Consider the following 17394-nt stretch of genomic DNA (forward strand, 5'->3'; position numbering starts at 1 on the left):
CCTTTTCGGTCATTTCATTTCCCTTGCTTTCCATTCTTCAAAACTATTTCCCTATTGTTCTTTTCTCCCCTGCCCCATTTTTACATCATAAAACCAGTTTGCCTCTTAACCTTTTCCCAATTCCTTAATTCATCAGCATGACCACATTTATAATCTGATCGGCTGAGAATTTCCAGCAATTTCAATCTTTTAACTAATAAAAGTGCAATCTTAACAGTGAACTGGAAAACAAGTATAAATCAATGGAATAATAAATTCAAGACACCCAAGATTCACAAATATAATGTACATTCAAAGAATTCCAAAGACATACAGGTTTGTAGGTTAATTGGCTTGGTATAAATGTAAATTGTCCCTCGTGTGTGGGATAATGTCAGTGTGCGGATATCTAGTCGGTGTAGGCATCGATGGGTTAAAGGGCTTGTTTCCGCGCTGTATCTTTAAACAATCATGACTGCTGGACCGTCTTTACTGGTAAACTCAGAATCGCAACCGATACAGAGTAAAGATGGCTTAGATATTGGGACTTGGAAAATGAAGAGTTAAAAATAAATGAGGTCACTATGGGAATGGGGGAATCGGAATGAATCAGACAAGATGAGATTTGTTGCATTAATTATTTAGTGATCTTAGTACAAAATGATACTTCCAGTGAAATAATTAGAGCATCTGAGACAAGGTCATTTACCAGGGAAAGGACTTCACTGCTGTGGTTATTGTTCCGGTATTTGAGAGACAAGAGTATTCTGTAATGTAGCTTAGCATGATCTCAAAGTAGGCAACAGAAATTCAGTCATTGCTCAACCTTAAGGTGCAGGGAGAAAGTTGAGGCTGAATATATACTCTCAGAGTACACACTACTCACTGCAAAGTAATGTCTTGTAAATTGTACCAGGGCAACAAGTGGTACCATCCAAGATTCATAAAATTATACTGAACAAAGACAGACCTTTCATCACAACTCATTCATGCCAATGAAGATGCCTTTCTAAACGAGACAGAGAGCGAGATGAAGCTATGTGCAGAGTGGGGCAAGTCAGATGGCAACTTCTCAGTTCTCTGCATCTTCTCAGAAGTACTGCAAGTTAATGCCCTGATTACATTGCAATGTGAAACTGCAAAATAGCATTCCTGGTGACCAAAGCAAAAGCAGGAACATGCTGGGATTTAAGGACAGTAGAGACGAGGAATAATCTCAACAAGGAATGATGTTCTCAAGTAAAAGCAAGGGAAGACACAAAATAAGTTCATCATCATAAAGGAATTGGAATGGGTGATGTTCCAGAAAATTCCAGAGGATTAATGCATGGTATTAATTGTTAGTTATAATCATAATAATATAGATAATAATAATAGATAGATAATAGATAGATAATAGGTGCAGGAGTAGGCCATTCGGCCCTTCGAGCCTGCACTGCCATTCATGGCTGTGATCATGGCTGATCATCCCCAATCAGTACCCCGTTCCTGCCTTCTCCCCATATCCTCTGACTCTGCTATCTACCTCTCTCTTGAAAGTATCCAGAGAACCGGCCTCCACCGCCCTCTTGAGGCAGAGAATTGTGGAATTCATCTCCAATGAAGGGATAATGGACTAGGCTGGTTATGCAGAGTGGTTTCCTAACTGAAATCTCTGACTGGTATGTACATGTGTGCAACATTTGATAGTATGTGTGTTAGTCTAGCTGATGTAATTACTCACGGCACCCTCACAAGCACCGTGGCCTCGTACTGCTGCGATTCTCCACTGTTATGCAGGGCAAATTGCCAATTGCCCATTGTATACAGCCTTGCCTCAGTGAGTGTTTGTTATGTTGCCGTTTGACAGCTCGAACATAATTGTGCAGTCAAGGTTACTGGTTTACTCCTGAACTGCTCACATAGGGCTGTAAACATTAATAATGCACAAGACAGAGAAAATGGCAAGTATTGGTGGTTGACACAAATAACTGAGACAATTAAAGAGCTTTGGATAAAAGGCAGTTATAAGTGAACATTGCTGGGGAGGATATTCCAGAAATAAGGTATGAATGGTAATTGTCCACGGTGTTACCTTACTGGAAATAAATGACAAAGAAATCAAACTATTTTTTAATATATTTAACTACAGAAAGTACATTATGTCAAAGATAAAATTAGTCATGGAGTCATAGACATGCAGCCCACAAAGTCAACACTTACCATCAACTACAAGGCAAATATGCAAACTCCTGACAAACATCTGGGTGTGTAGGAAGGAACAGCAGAAGCTGGTTTATACCGAAGATATAGACACAAAATGCTGGAATAACTCAGCCGGTCAGGCAGCATCTCTAGAGAAAAGGAATAGGTGACATTTCAGGTTGAAATCCTTCATCAGTCTGAGGAAGGGTTTCAACCCAAACTGTCACCTATTCCTTTTCTCCAGAGATGCTGCCTGACATGCTCGGTTGAAACAGCACCCAATGTCAGGATTGAACCTGGTTCTCTGGCACTAAGTCAACGTCTCTACTTGTGGCACCACCCATTCACAACAGAAATTTGGCTCCCAAAGCCACTTCTCCGTTCTCAGCCTCCCTTCCGAGTCAGCTGCTGCTGTGTGCCAACGCACTTACTTGCCTGCAGTCTGATCCCCCATTTTAAACATTTTAAATAAATATTTTTAAACTCCAAGTAGATTTTACTCATGGATAAACTTTAAATATTGTAATGACCTTAGTACAAGTTCTATTCCATTTCAAGCATGACAGCAAGAATTATAGTAAAGATAATAATTAAGAGCATGGCCACCAACTGATTTGGTCTCTCCTGAATTCAGAAACACTGAGCCCAATTGCACTGCTGCAACCTTCACATACATGAGATCAAGTACAGCTAAGGAAATGAACTTATGAACTTCTTAGTCCTGTGCGTTTCTATCTTTTACCATATCATTAATCACCGAGCCACGCAGGGAGTCATCAATGCTCCGTTTAAGTGATGTCTCAGCACAGTGGCCTAGCAGGTTGAACTGCTGCCTCGCAGCGCCAGAGGCTCGGGTTCGATGCTGACCTCGGGTGCTGTCTGTGTGAAGTTTGCATATTATCCCCCAGTGCTGGGTTGCCCCCAGGTGCTCCGGTTTCCTTCCACATCCCAAAGGTATGTGGTTTTGTAAGTTAATTGGTTGCTGTAAAAATAATTTGCTCCTGGTATGAAGGAGTGGATGAGAAAATTAGATAACATAGAACTGATGTGAATGGATTATCAATGGCCGGCGTGGATTCGGTGGGCCGAATAGCCTGTTTCCATGCTAAATCTTTGAACACTGTAAATGATCTGTTCACAATACAATAATCGCAGCTGAATAAATACCTTTCCACAGAAGATTCTATGCGTTACTCACTTTGTCAGTATAAAATACAACATATCATAATTTATTGGTCAAGATGTCAGTGAATGGATTTACCGAAGTAAAACTGATGATTGCACTGTAATTCTACTCCACTCGCTCGACTTGATTTTTGAACTTTCAATATTAACAACAGTTCATTTCATACAAAGGCAAATATTGTAGCACTTACAGTTCCCTGAGATCTATCCTTGACATCATACACCGAAAGTTTCATTTGTGTCATTTGATTAATGAGAGAATCCTGGAAAAATGCAACACTGCTTAGAAAAATTGGATTGCTTGTACCCTGCAAGAAAAAAAGGACAAAGCTATTAATCTGAAAGACAAATCTTGCTGAAAGCCACAAAAAAATACAGCACAAGACAGTTTATTAAGAATGTGAAAGGACTGTATATAGTTTGTGAATAATTTTGTCCACCCTTAACCCAAGTATTGTTCTTATTTATACCTCAATTTAACATCCTCAACCATACATGGTAATAACTGTTCACCATCTGCTGAGTAAAGACATTGTTTATAATACTTGTAATTGTTTAAATTTTATTTTGCACCCTTAAATTTATAATTCTCTTGACTGCTTACATAATTTCAAAGTACTTGTATTTTTTGTGATTTTAAAATTAAAATAATTCAGAAACACTTCAAAGATAGTCAGACATGAAATAATTTCTGATAAAGAGGGATGATATTAGTAATAGCCAAAATCTTACTAATGATGTGAGCTTCAAAGAGGGCAGGTGGATAAATGTGATTTAGGCAGGTTAGTTTCACAGCTTGGAATACAGGCAAACCAGCAATGTTAAAACAAAGAATAGGAAGAATAGGGAGAGATGCACAATGATGTCAGAGGACTGAGTTCTGAGAATATTGTGGAAGGTGGTACAGAAAAGGGATCAGATATTAAAAAAGATCAGGATATAAGATAAACATTTAAACTGGTGCACATAGCAATAGAATCCAGGAACCAAGTATCAATAAACATCTTATGGAGTACAAAAAGACAGACTATGAAAAATATTAACGTCTAAAAATAACAAATACAGACACGTGGACAGGGGAAAAGAGATGAAGATAAAAGTAAGTAGACTTTGCAATGAAAAGGATGTGTGCAACTCTGGTTTGTTTGTAAGAGCCCATACTGGAATTCACATCATATAAGGTTACATGTCACTGATTGGAGGGAAGAATAAATTGAACAGTACAAAATGTTTTTTTAAATAACGTGGAAACAAATATATATTTTTAAATATGTTCAAATGTGGGGGGAAAACATTGAAAGAAAAGTTGCAACTTCTGAAAGAAATGTTAAAAAAAAATAACATAAATATATGTAAGAACAGAGGGGGGCTACAGTAATCAATGAAGCCAAAACTAAAATCTTGAGAAAAATCCTAAATGCTAGAGCAACGGCAATTCAGGCAGCATCTGTGAATGGAATGGACAGGCGATGTTGTGGGTCGTGACCTTTCTTCAGACTCAGTGCCTTCTTAAAAGACAAATTCAAAGATCACCTTTAAAATTATGGAAGGAGCTCAACAGGGTAGACACAGAAGATATTCACTTGTGACAGAGTTCAAAACTCTGCCACAACAACTATTATTATAAGATGTTAACCCATAAATTCAATGAGGAATTCAGGTGTAACTTTTTTTAAATTGAAACACAATTATTGATGTCAATAAGAATGTACTGCCATGGGTAGTGGATGAAGGAAAGAGCCTTTGGTAAAAAACTATTTGTACCTTGAAGCCTAAATTTCCCATGTACTTGTAGCCAAACACAGAAGTCCAAGATATCCTGACAAGCTGATACAATGCACTTGTCTGACTGTTCCACTGATAGACTTGGTGATGAGTGATGAGTCTATTAGCATGGTAGTGACTGACTAAGAAGAGGAGCAGGATGCCCTTTGGCCATAAGAATGTCAACACTAAGATTTTATTTTCTTTCATAAAAATGTTATACGTTATGTTAATAGTTTAAATTATTTGTTAGCATTTGACTGATTAAATTGACACTTTTTTTTTTTTTAAATCTTCATCTGTATGAACAGCTTTTAAATATCTCTGATGAGACTATTAAAGACTGTTTCAAAACCCTTTAACAGTCAGCATGTTGTGAGTAAAAGGCTATTAGGGTTAATATAGCAGGATACATTATTACTTGAGATCTACTGCCTGCTTGAACCTTGCCATGTCCATTGATTGTTTGCAGGGGTGAAGGTGGGGTGTAGGATTTGAGTATAGGATCAGGGAGGTTCTACTGCAGCTGTACATGGTCTTGGTGAGACCACACCTGGAGTATTGCGTACAGTTTTGGTCTCCTAATCTGAGGAAGGACATTCTTGCCACAGAGGGAGTACAGAGAAGGTTCACCAGACTGATTCCTGGGATGTCAGGACTTTCATATGAAGAAAGACTGGATAGACTCGGCTTGTACTCGCTAGAATTTAGAAGATTGAGGGGGGATCTTATAGAAACTTACAAAATTCTTAAGGGGTTGGACAGGCTAGATGCAGGAAGATTGTTCCCGATGTTGGGGAAGTCCAGAATAAGGGGTCACAGTTTAAGGATAAAGGGGAAATCTTTTAGGACTGAGATGAGAAAAACATTTTTTACACAGAGAGTGGTGAATCTCTGGAATTCTCTGCCACAGAATGTAGTTGAGGCCAGTTCATTGGCTATATTTAAGAGGGAGTTAGATGTGGCCCTTGTGGCTAAAGGGATCAGGGGGTATGGAAAGAAGGCAGGTACAGGATACTGAGTTGGATGATCAGCCATGATCATATTGAATGGCGGTGCAGGCTCGAAGGACCAAATGGCCTACTCCTGCACCTATTTTGTATGTTTCTATGTGCTGGAGAATGAGTCTGTGCTAGTGATTAGCTTGCTCAACACACTGCATCCGGGGAAATAAAAAGCTACCGGTTTATACAGTTGGATTGGTCCAGGATGATCCAATTCATTTAGTCACCGAGATGCAGTAGGCAGAAGAAAAATAGGTGAGAGTCTAGATCAGAGAAAGTAGCATATTGCAAGCTGGATAACATGGCTAAAACACACAAATGCACGTCATGCACTGTAGAGAGAGAAATAGAGCTAATGCTTCAGGTTGATGGCCATTCACAGTCAAAGACAGAACTCGGGAGTTTGAACCATAATGAAGTGGGAAAGGAAGCCACTACACTTGGCTTACACTGAAGCGGCATGGGAGGGGGATGATGTGGTCAGCTATGTCAACACTGCAGACATTTTGAGCTGGATGATGAGAAATAAGATATATATCTGCAATAGCCGCATTGGATCTTGCCAGAGATTATTACAAAGATATTTGAGAACAGTAGCAGTGGATATTAATCCGATTGGACATGGATTTGGAAGGAGTTGAGAGGAAAGGGCATTTGAAATATGGCAATGATTTGTAAAGGAATCAGGAGCTGATCTGTCTAAGAAAGGTAAATATGAAGATGTGAAGAAGTTGCATTTCTTGAAAAGAACAATCACAAAATCAGCAAACATGAGGGACGTGAAGAGAAATTGGAGCAATTTAGTGTAAATTGAGCTGAAGAAGCAGGAAATCAAGTGCAGTTAGGGCGAGGACCACAGATAAACTTTAACTTGGTGGGCAGAGACAAGCAACTTACTGTATGGTTCAAACATAGTAAGACGGTCTTCCATGAATTCTAAGATTATAATGGCGGGAACTCACCTCTATAATCTCAGTTTGCACATGCTTTGTCCAGAAAGCTTGTGGAGGGGTCGTCACGCTTACTGATACAAAACTGTTAGGCTTCCGGTCCAGGGAAGGAGTGATCAGCTCACTGCATGCTATTGGAGTAGGGACAAGCAAAAACAATTTCATTTCTATATAAATAGCAATGGTTTAAAAAAATTACATGCTGATTATACTAATGGAACAGCAGCCAATATGTGTTTGGTGATGGTAGTTCTTGCTGTGATATTTTCACTGGTTGCTTCCATTCTCTTCAATAGTCCTCCTATCCTTTTCTCAAAATGCAGACTCTATGCTAGATAGACAACTTGCTTTGCTCTGTGAATATTCCGTTACGCACACATGGCTCTTGATATTTAATTTGCGTTCCTTTCCCATTACTCCTTCCTGACCAGTACTTGCAGTAGATACTTCTATCTGATTATAGACAAAGTCTAGCTGACTTTTCCTCTGGAAAATATCATGCCAAAGCCACGAGTAGGGTCTCGCCCCAAAACCGCACCCATTCCTTCTCTCCAGGGATGCCGCCTGTCCCGCTGAGTTACTTCAGCATTTTGTGTCTACCTTAGATTTAAACCTGCTCCTGCAGTTCTTTCCTAACACTAATGTTAGTATTAACGTTAGGGGAGAAAGTAGTATTTTCTCCCCTACTTTTGGTCATGCCCATATTTTGTGCAACTAAAATCCAAACTTAAACGGCAAGTTGCACATCATTTGCATGCACTTTCTCCAGCTCTCCTTTACACTTCTGTGCTCCGAATCAGAAACATTAACAGACTCAAATCTTCCTGCAGCCGGCTCATGTCTGCCCCTGACATGAGCCCTTGATTCCCTTAATATCGAAATCGCTTATAAATTGATCTTGAATATATCCAATGAATGGGCCTTCTTGGGCAGCATGTTCCAGCATGGATCATTCTCAGGGTGAAGAACTTTATCACAATCTGGATTTCTCATAAATTCCTGATTTTCCACGCTCAAATCATTTTGTGAATTGTTCTATAGATCATGATGGAATGGTTATCACCATCTCAGAGATTAAAGGAAATTATAATTTATTAAATATCTCAGGATAAAATAGAAAATCACATTTAAAAACAACAGTTGAATAAAATTTATAGTATGTGTTTCTCTGCTGTTATTTATTCCAATTAACATTGGGTCTGCTAGATTACAGCAGATGAACCAAGCACAGGTTTAAAGGACAAATTTCACAGCCTAAGTCTGGGAAAGCCACAGAGCCTGCTTCATTGTTGGACCATACAGAGACGAACAAGTGTTCAGACAGTGACAAGCAATTAGGTGGATGTTCAGGTATTCAGCCATGGCTTGGGAATGCCGAACCTCCCGTTTGTCACCAACTGCATCTTCCATGCTTTTCTAATATAATTTCCTTTTGCTTTGAATAAAAACTGATGAATACCACAAAATAAATTAGACTGGCAATCATTCAAAAGTCAAAACATATTGTGTCAGTTATACAATTCATGAAGATAAGCAAAATATTAAAGGTACTATTTTTAGGGTAAATTATCTGTTGCACCAACGTTCAGCGGCATAGAATGAAGAATCCAAACTGCTCTTTCACATCAAGCTAAACTCTTAATTGTAATTGTGTTGCTCTGGGGAATGTGGGAAAGCTTACAAGCTCTGTTCATTGCCTTCTCAAGGGACAATATCAGGCCTAGCTTAGACATCTGCAATTGTTCGCTGAAAAAAGAAAACATAACAGCAGCTTGTGTACAGCCAGACATTCTTTTCTATTCAAAAGATGAATGCGATATAAAGACAGGTTTAATTGTTTTAAGCAAACAGAAGTTACTAAACAATGAAGTGATAGCGTAACACCCACCTAAACTAAATTCCAAAATAGGTTCATCTGGATCCTGGCTGTTAGCTAGAAAATAGATTTGTCAGTAGGTTAGTTATTAATTCAGAATAATACATGCACCAAGTTCATAAGTATCATTATTATCAAGGAATATTGAATCTTAAATTGAATCATGAATACAATTTGTAATCATGATGATGCGCAGGACTCAACGGGAGCAAATTAACATTAAGTTAATGCTTGAGTCATGCCTTTTAATGTGTTTCTATTTTCATCGATGTGCAAGATTTACATAGCACTAACCAGACATATCTTTATTAAAGGCAGCCAGGAGTTTTACCAAAGCTTATAGGGGAAATGATAAAATCAACAGTAAAGAAAGGTAAATGTATGAATGTGAACTTAACTTGGAAAAATAAACAATTCAGTACTGTAATGTTATTTTCATTATTAATTTATCTTGCACCATCCCAATTAAATCATCAAACATTAGCAATGCACAAAGCAGTAACTGGAAACAGGCACAGTAAAATAAGATGAATGTGTTTTCCATTGTAGTACAGGACAAACTGATCTGGACCACTCATGTTTGATTCTTGGCTTATGGTGACGCATCTTAATCTGAATAGCAGAATTACCGAATTCAGCAGAATAGCTGAATAACAGAAGTACGTATATATATTTATTGTTCATTATTCTACGTTTGCTCTTCTGGTGAGATGCTAACTGCATTTCGTTGTCTCCGTACTGTACACTGCACAATGACAATAAAAATTGAATCTGAATCTGAATCTGACCTACCTGCATCAAACAACTATCCTTTCTGAAAAGTACAAGATAAAAGAGGAAGCATGCACTTTTGCACATAGACACAAGAATTTACATTTATAAAGGAGAAAATGATGTTTTGAATTAAGGTTTTCAAGATTTAAAAAATAGATAATTGGTCAAACAGGCTAAAAAGCAAACATAATATAAATTTAGAAGTGAAAAGGAAATTAGCTGAAAAGATAGCCACTGTGAAGAAGGCAGCTTTCTGGCCTTAAAAGATCAGTCAAGTGCCTCAAATTCTCACAATGTATATGAAAGCACCAAAATATATGATTGTTATATGTGATGATAACACAAAGATAGGTAGGAATGTTGGTTACAAAGAGAACACAAGGATTAGAATAAGCAAGTGGGTAAATTTCTGGAAGTTCGGAGAGGTTGACTAGGAGTTCAAGGCAATAGGTTTCTATATTTGCACAAAGAAAACTCACCTGCCAGAGATAAATTTAACATATCCGAAGACAGATCAACCGTTGAAGCATGTTGCATGGTCCTGGCTTTACTATGCCGAGGACTTTGCTCGCTTGCTGACATTTTCTCATGAGTAATACCTTTTTTTTCTTCTGCTAGTCTTTTAATTCCTTGCACAGCTCAAGTCGTAGGCTCCTTATTAATAAGAAAGAATGTGTTAAAAGGTTTGGAATCCTCAATCAAAACCAGAAAATGCAGTGTGTAGGTACACAAAAATGCTGGAGAAACTCAACGGGTGCAGCAGCATCCATGGAGCGAGGAAATAGGCAACGTTTCGGGCCAAAACCCTTCTTCAGACTGATCAGGTATTCCCAAGATTTTTACTTTAAGGCTCCGTTGGTATCTGGTCTCTGAAGCGTGTATCACTCTCCAAGAGTGTCCAACATTAAAAAAATTGCAAAAACTCCACATACTTGCAATGCATGATAAAGTGGACCTCCAGGATTGAGGGTTCAGGAATGATACCCATTATCTTGGAAACTCTGAAGGCAGAGTTATGTGTCACCATAAAAAACCAAACCTCCAGCACAGAATTAATTTGCACGTTTGATTTCAGAGAAACAAATCACAGAGCATAGGAAATGATTCAGCCCATCAATCATGTGGGTCATATTTGAAAAAGTTATCCAATTAATCCTTTGCTCTTTCCCACAGCCTGCACATTTTTCTTTGTCACTTGCATATGGTTCCACTATCCACACAGCACATTCCTGATTATAATAACTTTATGTTTTTATAAATATATCTTCTTCCATTTCCTTTTACAATTATTTTAAATCTCTTTCCTCCCATTATCCTCTCTGCTACCTGTAGAATTATTTCCAGTTTATTCCTTTTAATTTAGTTAACTTGTATTCATCCAACTGATATGCATAATAATAATAATAATAATAATATCTTTTATTGTCATTGCACATAAGATTTGGTATGCAGCTTCCATCCGATGTCATAACTTAAATAACTAATAAAATTTAGATTTAGATACCCCGAGAACATGGTTTGCAAAAAGAACATTAAAACAGTAAAACAGTCAAAACAGTTCAAACAGACTAAAGTACAGATGTGTCTGTGCGACGTGACCATCCGAGGGAGACAGTCCAGGTGGGATAGGGGGCACTCAGCAGGGCCGGTTCAGAGCCGCTATAGCTCTGGGAATGAAGCTGTTCCTGAGTCTGGAGGTGCGGGCGTAGAAGGCCTTGTAACGTCTGCCGGAGGGAAGTAGTTCGAACAGTCTGTTACAAGGGTGTGAGGAGTCTTTATGGATGCTGACGGCCTTCCTGAGGCACCGTGTGTGGTAGATGCCCTCCAGGGCTGGTAGCGTTGTCCCAGTAATCTTCTGCGCTCTGTGGACGACGCGCTGAAGAGCTCTCCTCTCCGCCTCCGTGCAGCTGAGATACCACACAGAGATGCCATACGTTAGTATGCTCTCTGTGGTGCAGCGGTAGAAGGTTGTCAGCAGCTGTTGGGGCAGACCAGTCTTTTTTAATGTTCTCAGGAAGAACAGTCGTTGCTGTGCCTTCTTGACCAGCGCAGCGGCGTTGGTGGACCACGTGAAGTCCTCTGAGGTGAGTGCCCTGAAACTTAAAGCTGGACACTCTCTCCACACTGCATTGTGTCGTAACAATAAAGAAACAACAAACCAAATTATAATTCAAATATCAGAAAGAATTACACAGATAGCCATAAAGAATGAAGGTGGACTAATGGTAACTCTGGGCTGCGTTATGGTTTCGCCCAAGTGTAAATGTTTTTTTTGATTGAGAAGTGATTGACACTCTCTTCTGACACAATCAGTGAGAAGCAGTGGCAGCAACATTTATTTCCTTTCCCAAGGAATAATATCAGTGCGTTGGGTTGTTATGGGGAGACGGTTGCTAAGAATGGAAACAGAAAATAAAAGTTATGTTGACAAATAGATTATAGGAACAATGATCATTTCACTTATATTTTCAGCAAAGAAATCAAAAAGTTATAAATAGGAAAAGAAAGAGAAGTGTTGTGGGAATTGTTTGAAAGAAGTTATCAAATAGGTTGTGGAAACAATGAACTGTAGATGGCGGTCATTACACAAAGTGCTGGAGTAACTCAGCGGGTCAGGCAGCATCTCTGGAGAACATGGATAGGCAAAGTTTTGGGTCGGGACCCTTCATGTTACCTATTCATGTTCTCCAGAGATGCAGCCTGACCAGTTGAGTTACTCCAGCACTTTGTTTCTTTTTTATCAAATAGGTTATTGGGTTAGAGCTTAGTTATTCTGACATGATTTTTATTGAAGCTCAATGTCAAGCAATATTATGATCTTTATATTAAAAATGATTTGCATCACACTTTGTGATAAATATTGTGTTCAAATCCAGCAAATTAAATAGTTTAACACCCTTTCCTACAGCACTTAAATGATAATACACATTGTATTGACCCCGAGCATAAACCTCAAGAAAACATGTTATAATTAGAAAACAAAATTATCACATCTTGGGATTTTATAACGAGAGTTCTTGGAATGCAGGTCAAACCATGTGGTTTCTTATGTTTAAATTGCATACCCATGAATGGCAGTACTGAAGGACAGGATGCAAGATCACACCAATAAATATCCACACAAGAAAATTAACCAGTCGTCACCAAGCAGAGTCCAAGAAGAAAAGAGACAACAGACACCATAGACTTTTCACATGCATCTGATATCCTCTCACAGTGCCCTCCATAATGTTTGGGACAAAGACCCATAATTTATTTATTTGCCTCTGTACTCAACAATTTGAGATTTGTAATATAATTTTTATTAAAGGGTATTTTTATACATTTTGGTTTCACCATGTAGAAATTACAGCAGTGTTTCAACGGCACCATAATGTTTGGGACACAGCAATGTCATGTAAATCAATGTAGTCATGTTTAGTATGTTGTTGCATATCCTTTGCATGCAATGACTGCCTGAAGTCTGTGATTCATGGACATCGCCAGTTGCTGGGTGTCTTCTCTGCTGATGCTCTGCCAGGCCTATATTGCAGCCATCTACCTTGTTTTGGGGGCTAGTCCCCTTCAGTTTTCTCTTCGGCATTTAAAAGGCATGCTCAATTGGGTTCAGATCGAGTGATTGACTTGGCCACTCAAGAATTGACAATTTTTTAGCTTTGTTGCTTTAGCAGTGTGTTTGGGATCATTACCTTGCTTTAGAATGAACTGCTGGCTAATGAGTTTTGAGGCATTTGTTTGAACTTGAGCAGATAGGATGTGTCTATACACTTCAGAATTCATGATTCTACTACCAGCATAATGACTTTCATTGGCACAACTTTAGTCCTCTGTTGATAAACAGCAATAATAGTTTCCAAAGGTGATGGAAAGACTGGAGGAAAGACTAGGTGCCGAGAGCTCTCTTATACCTGCATTAAGGAGGCATTTAAAAACACCTGAGCAATTACAAACGCCTGTGAAGCCATGTGTCCCAAACATTATGGTGCACTGAAAGGGGGGGGGACTATGTATAGACACAGCTGTAATATCTACATGGTGAAACCAAAATGTATAAAAATACCCTTTAATAAAATCTGGCTATGTGGACTTTAACCACATGTGATTCTTTCTATTACAAATCTCAAATTGTGGAGTACAGTGGCAAATAAATAACTGATGCGTCTTTGTCCCAAACATTATGGAGGGTACTGTACATAACACTGGTAACTTGGCCGAAGAGGTACCCAGTGGAGTACATATTTAATTGCATTGTTTGAGAGATAAACAGAACATTCACTCAATCAAGCAATCAAAATCTGGTTTACCTAAAGGTCAGATAGCAATAGACCATTGAATTTATACGTGTTAACTTCTTAATCCAAGGATAAAAAGCGATAACAACTAATTAAGATTCTGGAAACCTATCCATATGAGTGAAATGTGTTTACTCTAGATCTTATACTCGCAACAAGATATAGAAAATACACAATAGGTGCAGACCTGCCGACTAACACCGTGGAGCTGTGGTCTGCGGCGCTTCCAGCCGCGGGCGGTGCTGACTCTAACATCGCTGAGCCTGGGATCTTTTGCCGCGGATGGCCAGTGTTGGAGCTCCGCCCAGCTCGGCCTGTAGACTTCCGAAGCCGCGGCCTCTGGTAGGAAGCGGCCGATTTGGAAACTCCAAATTGCTGAGAGTGTTCTTCCGTTCCGACGTCAGAGTTTCACCATCACACGAGAGGGCCTGAAACATCGGGCCGCTGTTGCGGCGACTCAATAGGCCCCGACCACGGGTGAACACGAGGAAGTGGACTGAACTTTATTTCCTTCCCTCACAGTGGGAAACGTTGATTCTGCTGTGGGGGATGTTTTATGTTAAATTCTATAGTGTTATGTTTATCTTATTTGTGCGCTGCATGGTAATTCAAATTTCACTGCACCAATTGGCGGTTTGTGACAATAATGAATAGGTTTATTGGCCAAGTATTCACATACAAGGAATTTGCCTTGGTGCTCCGCCCACAAGTGACCACATGACATAGTGACAATTACGAATGACACATAAAACACTAAACATTAATAATAAAACACCATTGATTAAACATGTGTACCAAACAAAATACCAGAGCAAAAGGAGGCTACAGATTTTTGGCTATTGAGTAGAGCTACTACTTGTGGAAAAAAGCTGTTTTTATGTCTGGCTGTGGCAGCTTTGACAGTCCGGAGTCGCCTTCCAGAGGGAAAGTAAGTAAGTACGTTTATTGGCCAAGTGTTCACATACAAGGAATTTGCCTTGGTGCTCCGCCCACAAGTAACATGACATACAGTGACAGTTACGAATGACTTGGAAAACAGTAAACATTAATAATAATAAAACATTAATGATAAAACACCATTGATCAAGCATGTGAACCAACAAAATACCAGATCAAAGGGAGGCTACAGATGTTTGGCTGGAGTAGAGCAACTACTCGTGGATAAAAACTGTTTTTATGTCTGGCTGTGGCAGCTTTGACAGTCCGGAGTCGCCTTCCAGAGGGAAATGATTCGAAGAGTTTGTGACCAGGGTGAGAGGGGTCAGAGATGATCTTGCTGCCCTTGCAGTGTACAGTTCGTCAATGGAGGGAAGGTTGCAGCCAATAATCTTCTCTGCTGATCGGATGATTTGCTGCAGCCTCCAGGTGCTTGGTGCAGAGCCAAACCAGACCACGATGGAGAAGGTGAGAAAAGACTCTACGATGGCCGTGTAGAACTGGAACATCATTGCCTGTGGCAGATTGTGCTTCCTCAGCTGCTGCAGGAAGAACATCCTCTGTTGTGCCTTTTTGAAAGTGGAGTCGATGGTATTCCCCCACATAAGGTCCTTGGAGATGATGGTTCCCAGGAACTTAAAATTGGTGATGGTGACTGGGGTGAGGGGAGGGGCAGCTCTCCTAAAGTCTACAATCAATTCCACTGTCTTAAGAGCATTGAGCTCCAGGTTGTTACGAAGGCACCAGGACGCCAGCTGTGTCACTTCCTGTCTGTAGGCAGATTCCTCCCCATCCTGGATCAGTCCAATCAGGGTTGTATCGTCCGCAAACTTGAGAAGCTTACCAGAGGAGTCTGTCAAGGTGCATTCATTGGTGTAGAGAGAGTAGAGAGGGGAGAGTACGCAGCCTTGCGGTGCACCTATGCTGAGGGTTTGCGGGTCCGAGATGTGCTTTCCCAGTGTAACACGCTGCTTCCTGTCTGTCAGGAAGCTAGTGATCCACCGACAGAGGGGTTCAGGCACAGTCAACTCGAAAGTTTGGAGTGTAGTAGCTCTGGCACAATGGTGTTGAATGAAGAGCTAAAATCAACAAACAAAATCCTCGCAAAGGTGGTCGAGGTGCAGGAGGATGAAGTGCAGGCCCAGGTTGACTGTTTTCATCCACAGATCTATTGGCCCGATATGCAAACTGCAGGGGGTCCAGCAGTTCTTTGTCCTTTTTCCTTTGAGTAGGCCATTTGGCCCTTCGAGCCAGCACCGCCATTCAATGTAAAGATGGCTGATCATCCATAATCAATACCCCGTTCCTGCCTTCTTCCCATATCTCCCGACTCCACTATCTTCAAGAGCTCTATCTAACTCTCTCTTGAAAGCATACAGAGAACTAGCGTCCACTGCCTTCTGAGGCAGAGAATTCCAGACTCACAACTCTGTGTGAAAAAGTTTTTCCTCATCTCCGTTCTTACGGAGCTTAGAAAATGGCTTACCCTTTATTCTTAACTGTGGCCCCTGGTTCTTGACTGCCCCAACATCGGGAACATGTTTCCTGCTTCTATAGCGTGCCCAAACCCTGAATAATCTTATATGTTTCAATACGATCCCCTCTCATCTTTCTAAATTCCTATACAAGCCCAGCCGCTCCATTCTATCAACATATGACAGTCCCGCCATCCTGGGAATTAACCTGCACTCACTCAATAGCAAGAATGTCCTTCCTCAAATTTGGAGACCAAAACTTCACACAATACTCCAGGTGTGGTCTCACTAGGACCCTGTACAACTGCAGAAGGACCTCTTTGCTCCTATACCCAACTCCCCTTGTTATGAAGGCCAACATGCCATTCGCTTTTTTCACTGCCTGCTGTACCTGCATGCTTACTTTCAGTGACTGATGAATAAGGACCCCCAGATCCTTGGGCGTGCACATCTCTGAAGATCTCTCCTGGTCCGAGAACACTGATGCAATTATAAAGAAAGCACATCAGTGCCTCTACCTCCTGAGAAGATTTCGGCGAGTCAGTTTGTCAAGGAGGAATCTAACTTCTACAGGTGCACAGTAGAGAGCATGCTGACCGGTTACATCGTGGCTTGGTTCGGCAACTTGAGCGCCCAGGAGCAGAAAAGACTACAAAAAGTAGTAAACACTGCCCAGTCCATCGTCGGCTCTGACCTCCCTACCATCGAGGAGATCTATCGCAGTCGCTGCCTCAAAAGGGCTGGCAGCATCATCAAGGACCCACACCATCCTGGCCACACACCCATCTCCCCGCTACCTTCAGGTAGAAGGTACAGGAGCCTGAAGGCTGCAAGATCTAGGTTCAGAAATGGCTGCTTCCCCACAGCCATCAGGCTATTAAACTCAACTCAAGCAAAACTCTGAACATTAATAGAACATTAACTGTTTATTTGCACTTTATCTGTTTATTTATTCATGTGTGTATATATTTATTC

General features: G+C 40.2%; 1 protein-coding gene across 9 annotated transcripts in view; it reads right to left on the bottom strand.

Moving 5' to 3' along the window:
• The window catches only part of LOC129697859 (inositol polyphosphate-4-phosphatase type I A-like), a 153822-nt gene that overhangs the window by 66759 nt on the left and 69669 nt on the right, over nucleotides 1-17394 (bottom strand). For all 9 annotated transcript variants that reach the window (XM_055636538.1, XM_055636539.1, XM_055636533.1 and 6 more), the window contains 4 exons: nucleotides 10196-10370; nucleotides 8955-8999; nucleotides 7079-7197; nucleotides 3540-3656 (listed from right to left, as the gene is read on the bottom strand). In XM_055636538.1, the coding sequence (XP_055492513.1) occupies nucleotides 3540-3656; nucleotides 7079-7197; nucleotides 8955-8999; nucleotides 10196-10298 (384 nt within the window). In that variant the 5' untranslated portion in view covers nucleotides 10299-10370. The remainder of the gene's footprint in view (nucleotides 1-3539; nucleotides 3657-7078; nucleotides 7198-8954; nucleotides 9000-10195; nucleotides 10371-17394) is intronic.

This window comes from Leucoraja erinacea, chromosome 6 (genome assembly GCF_028641065.1).
Source record: "Leucoraja erinacea ecotype New England chromosome 6, Leri_hhj_1, whole genome shotgun sequence".
Lineage (NCBI taxonomy): Eukaryota > Metazoa > Chordata > Chondrichthyes > Rajiformes > Rajidae > Leucoraja > Leucoraja erinaceus.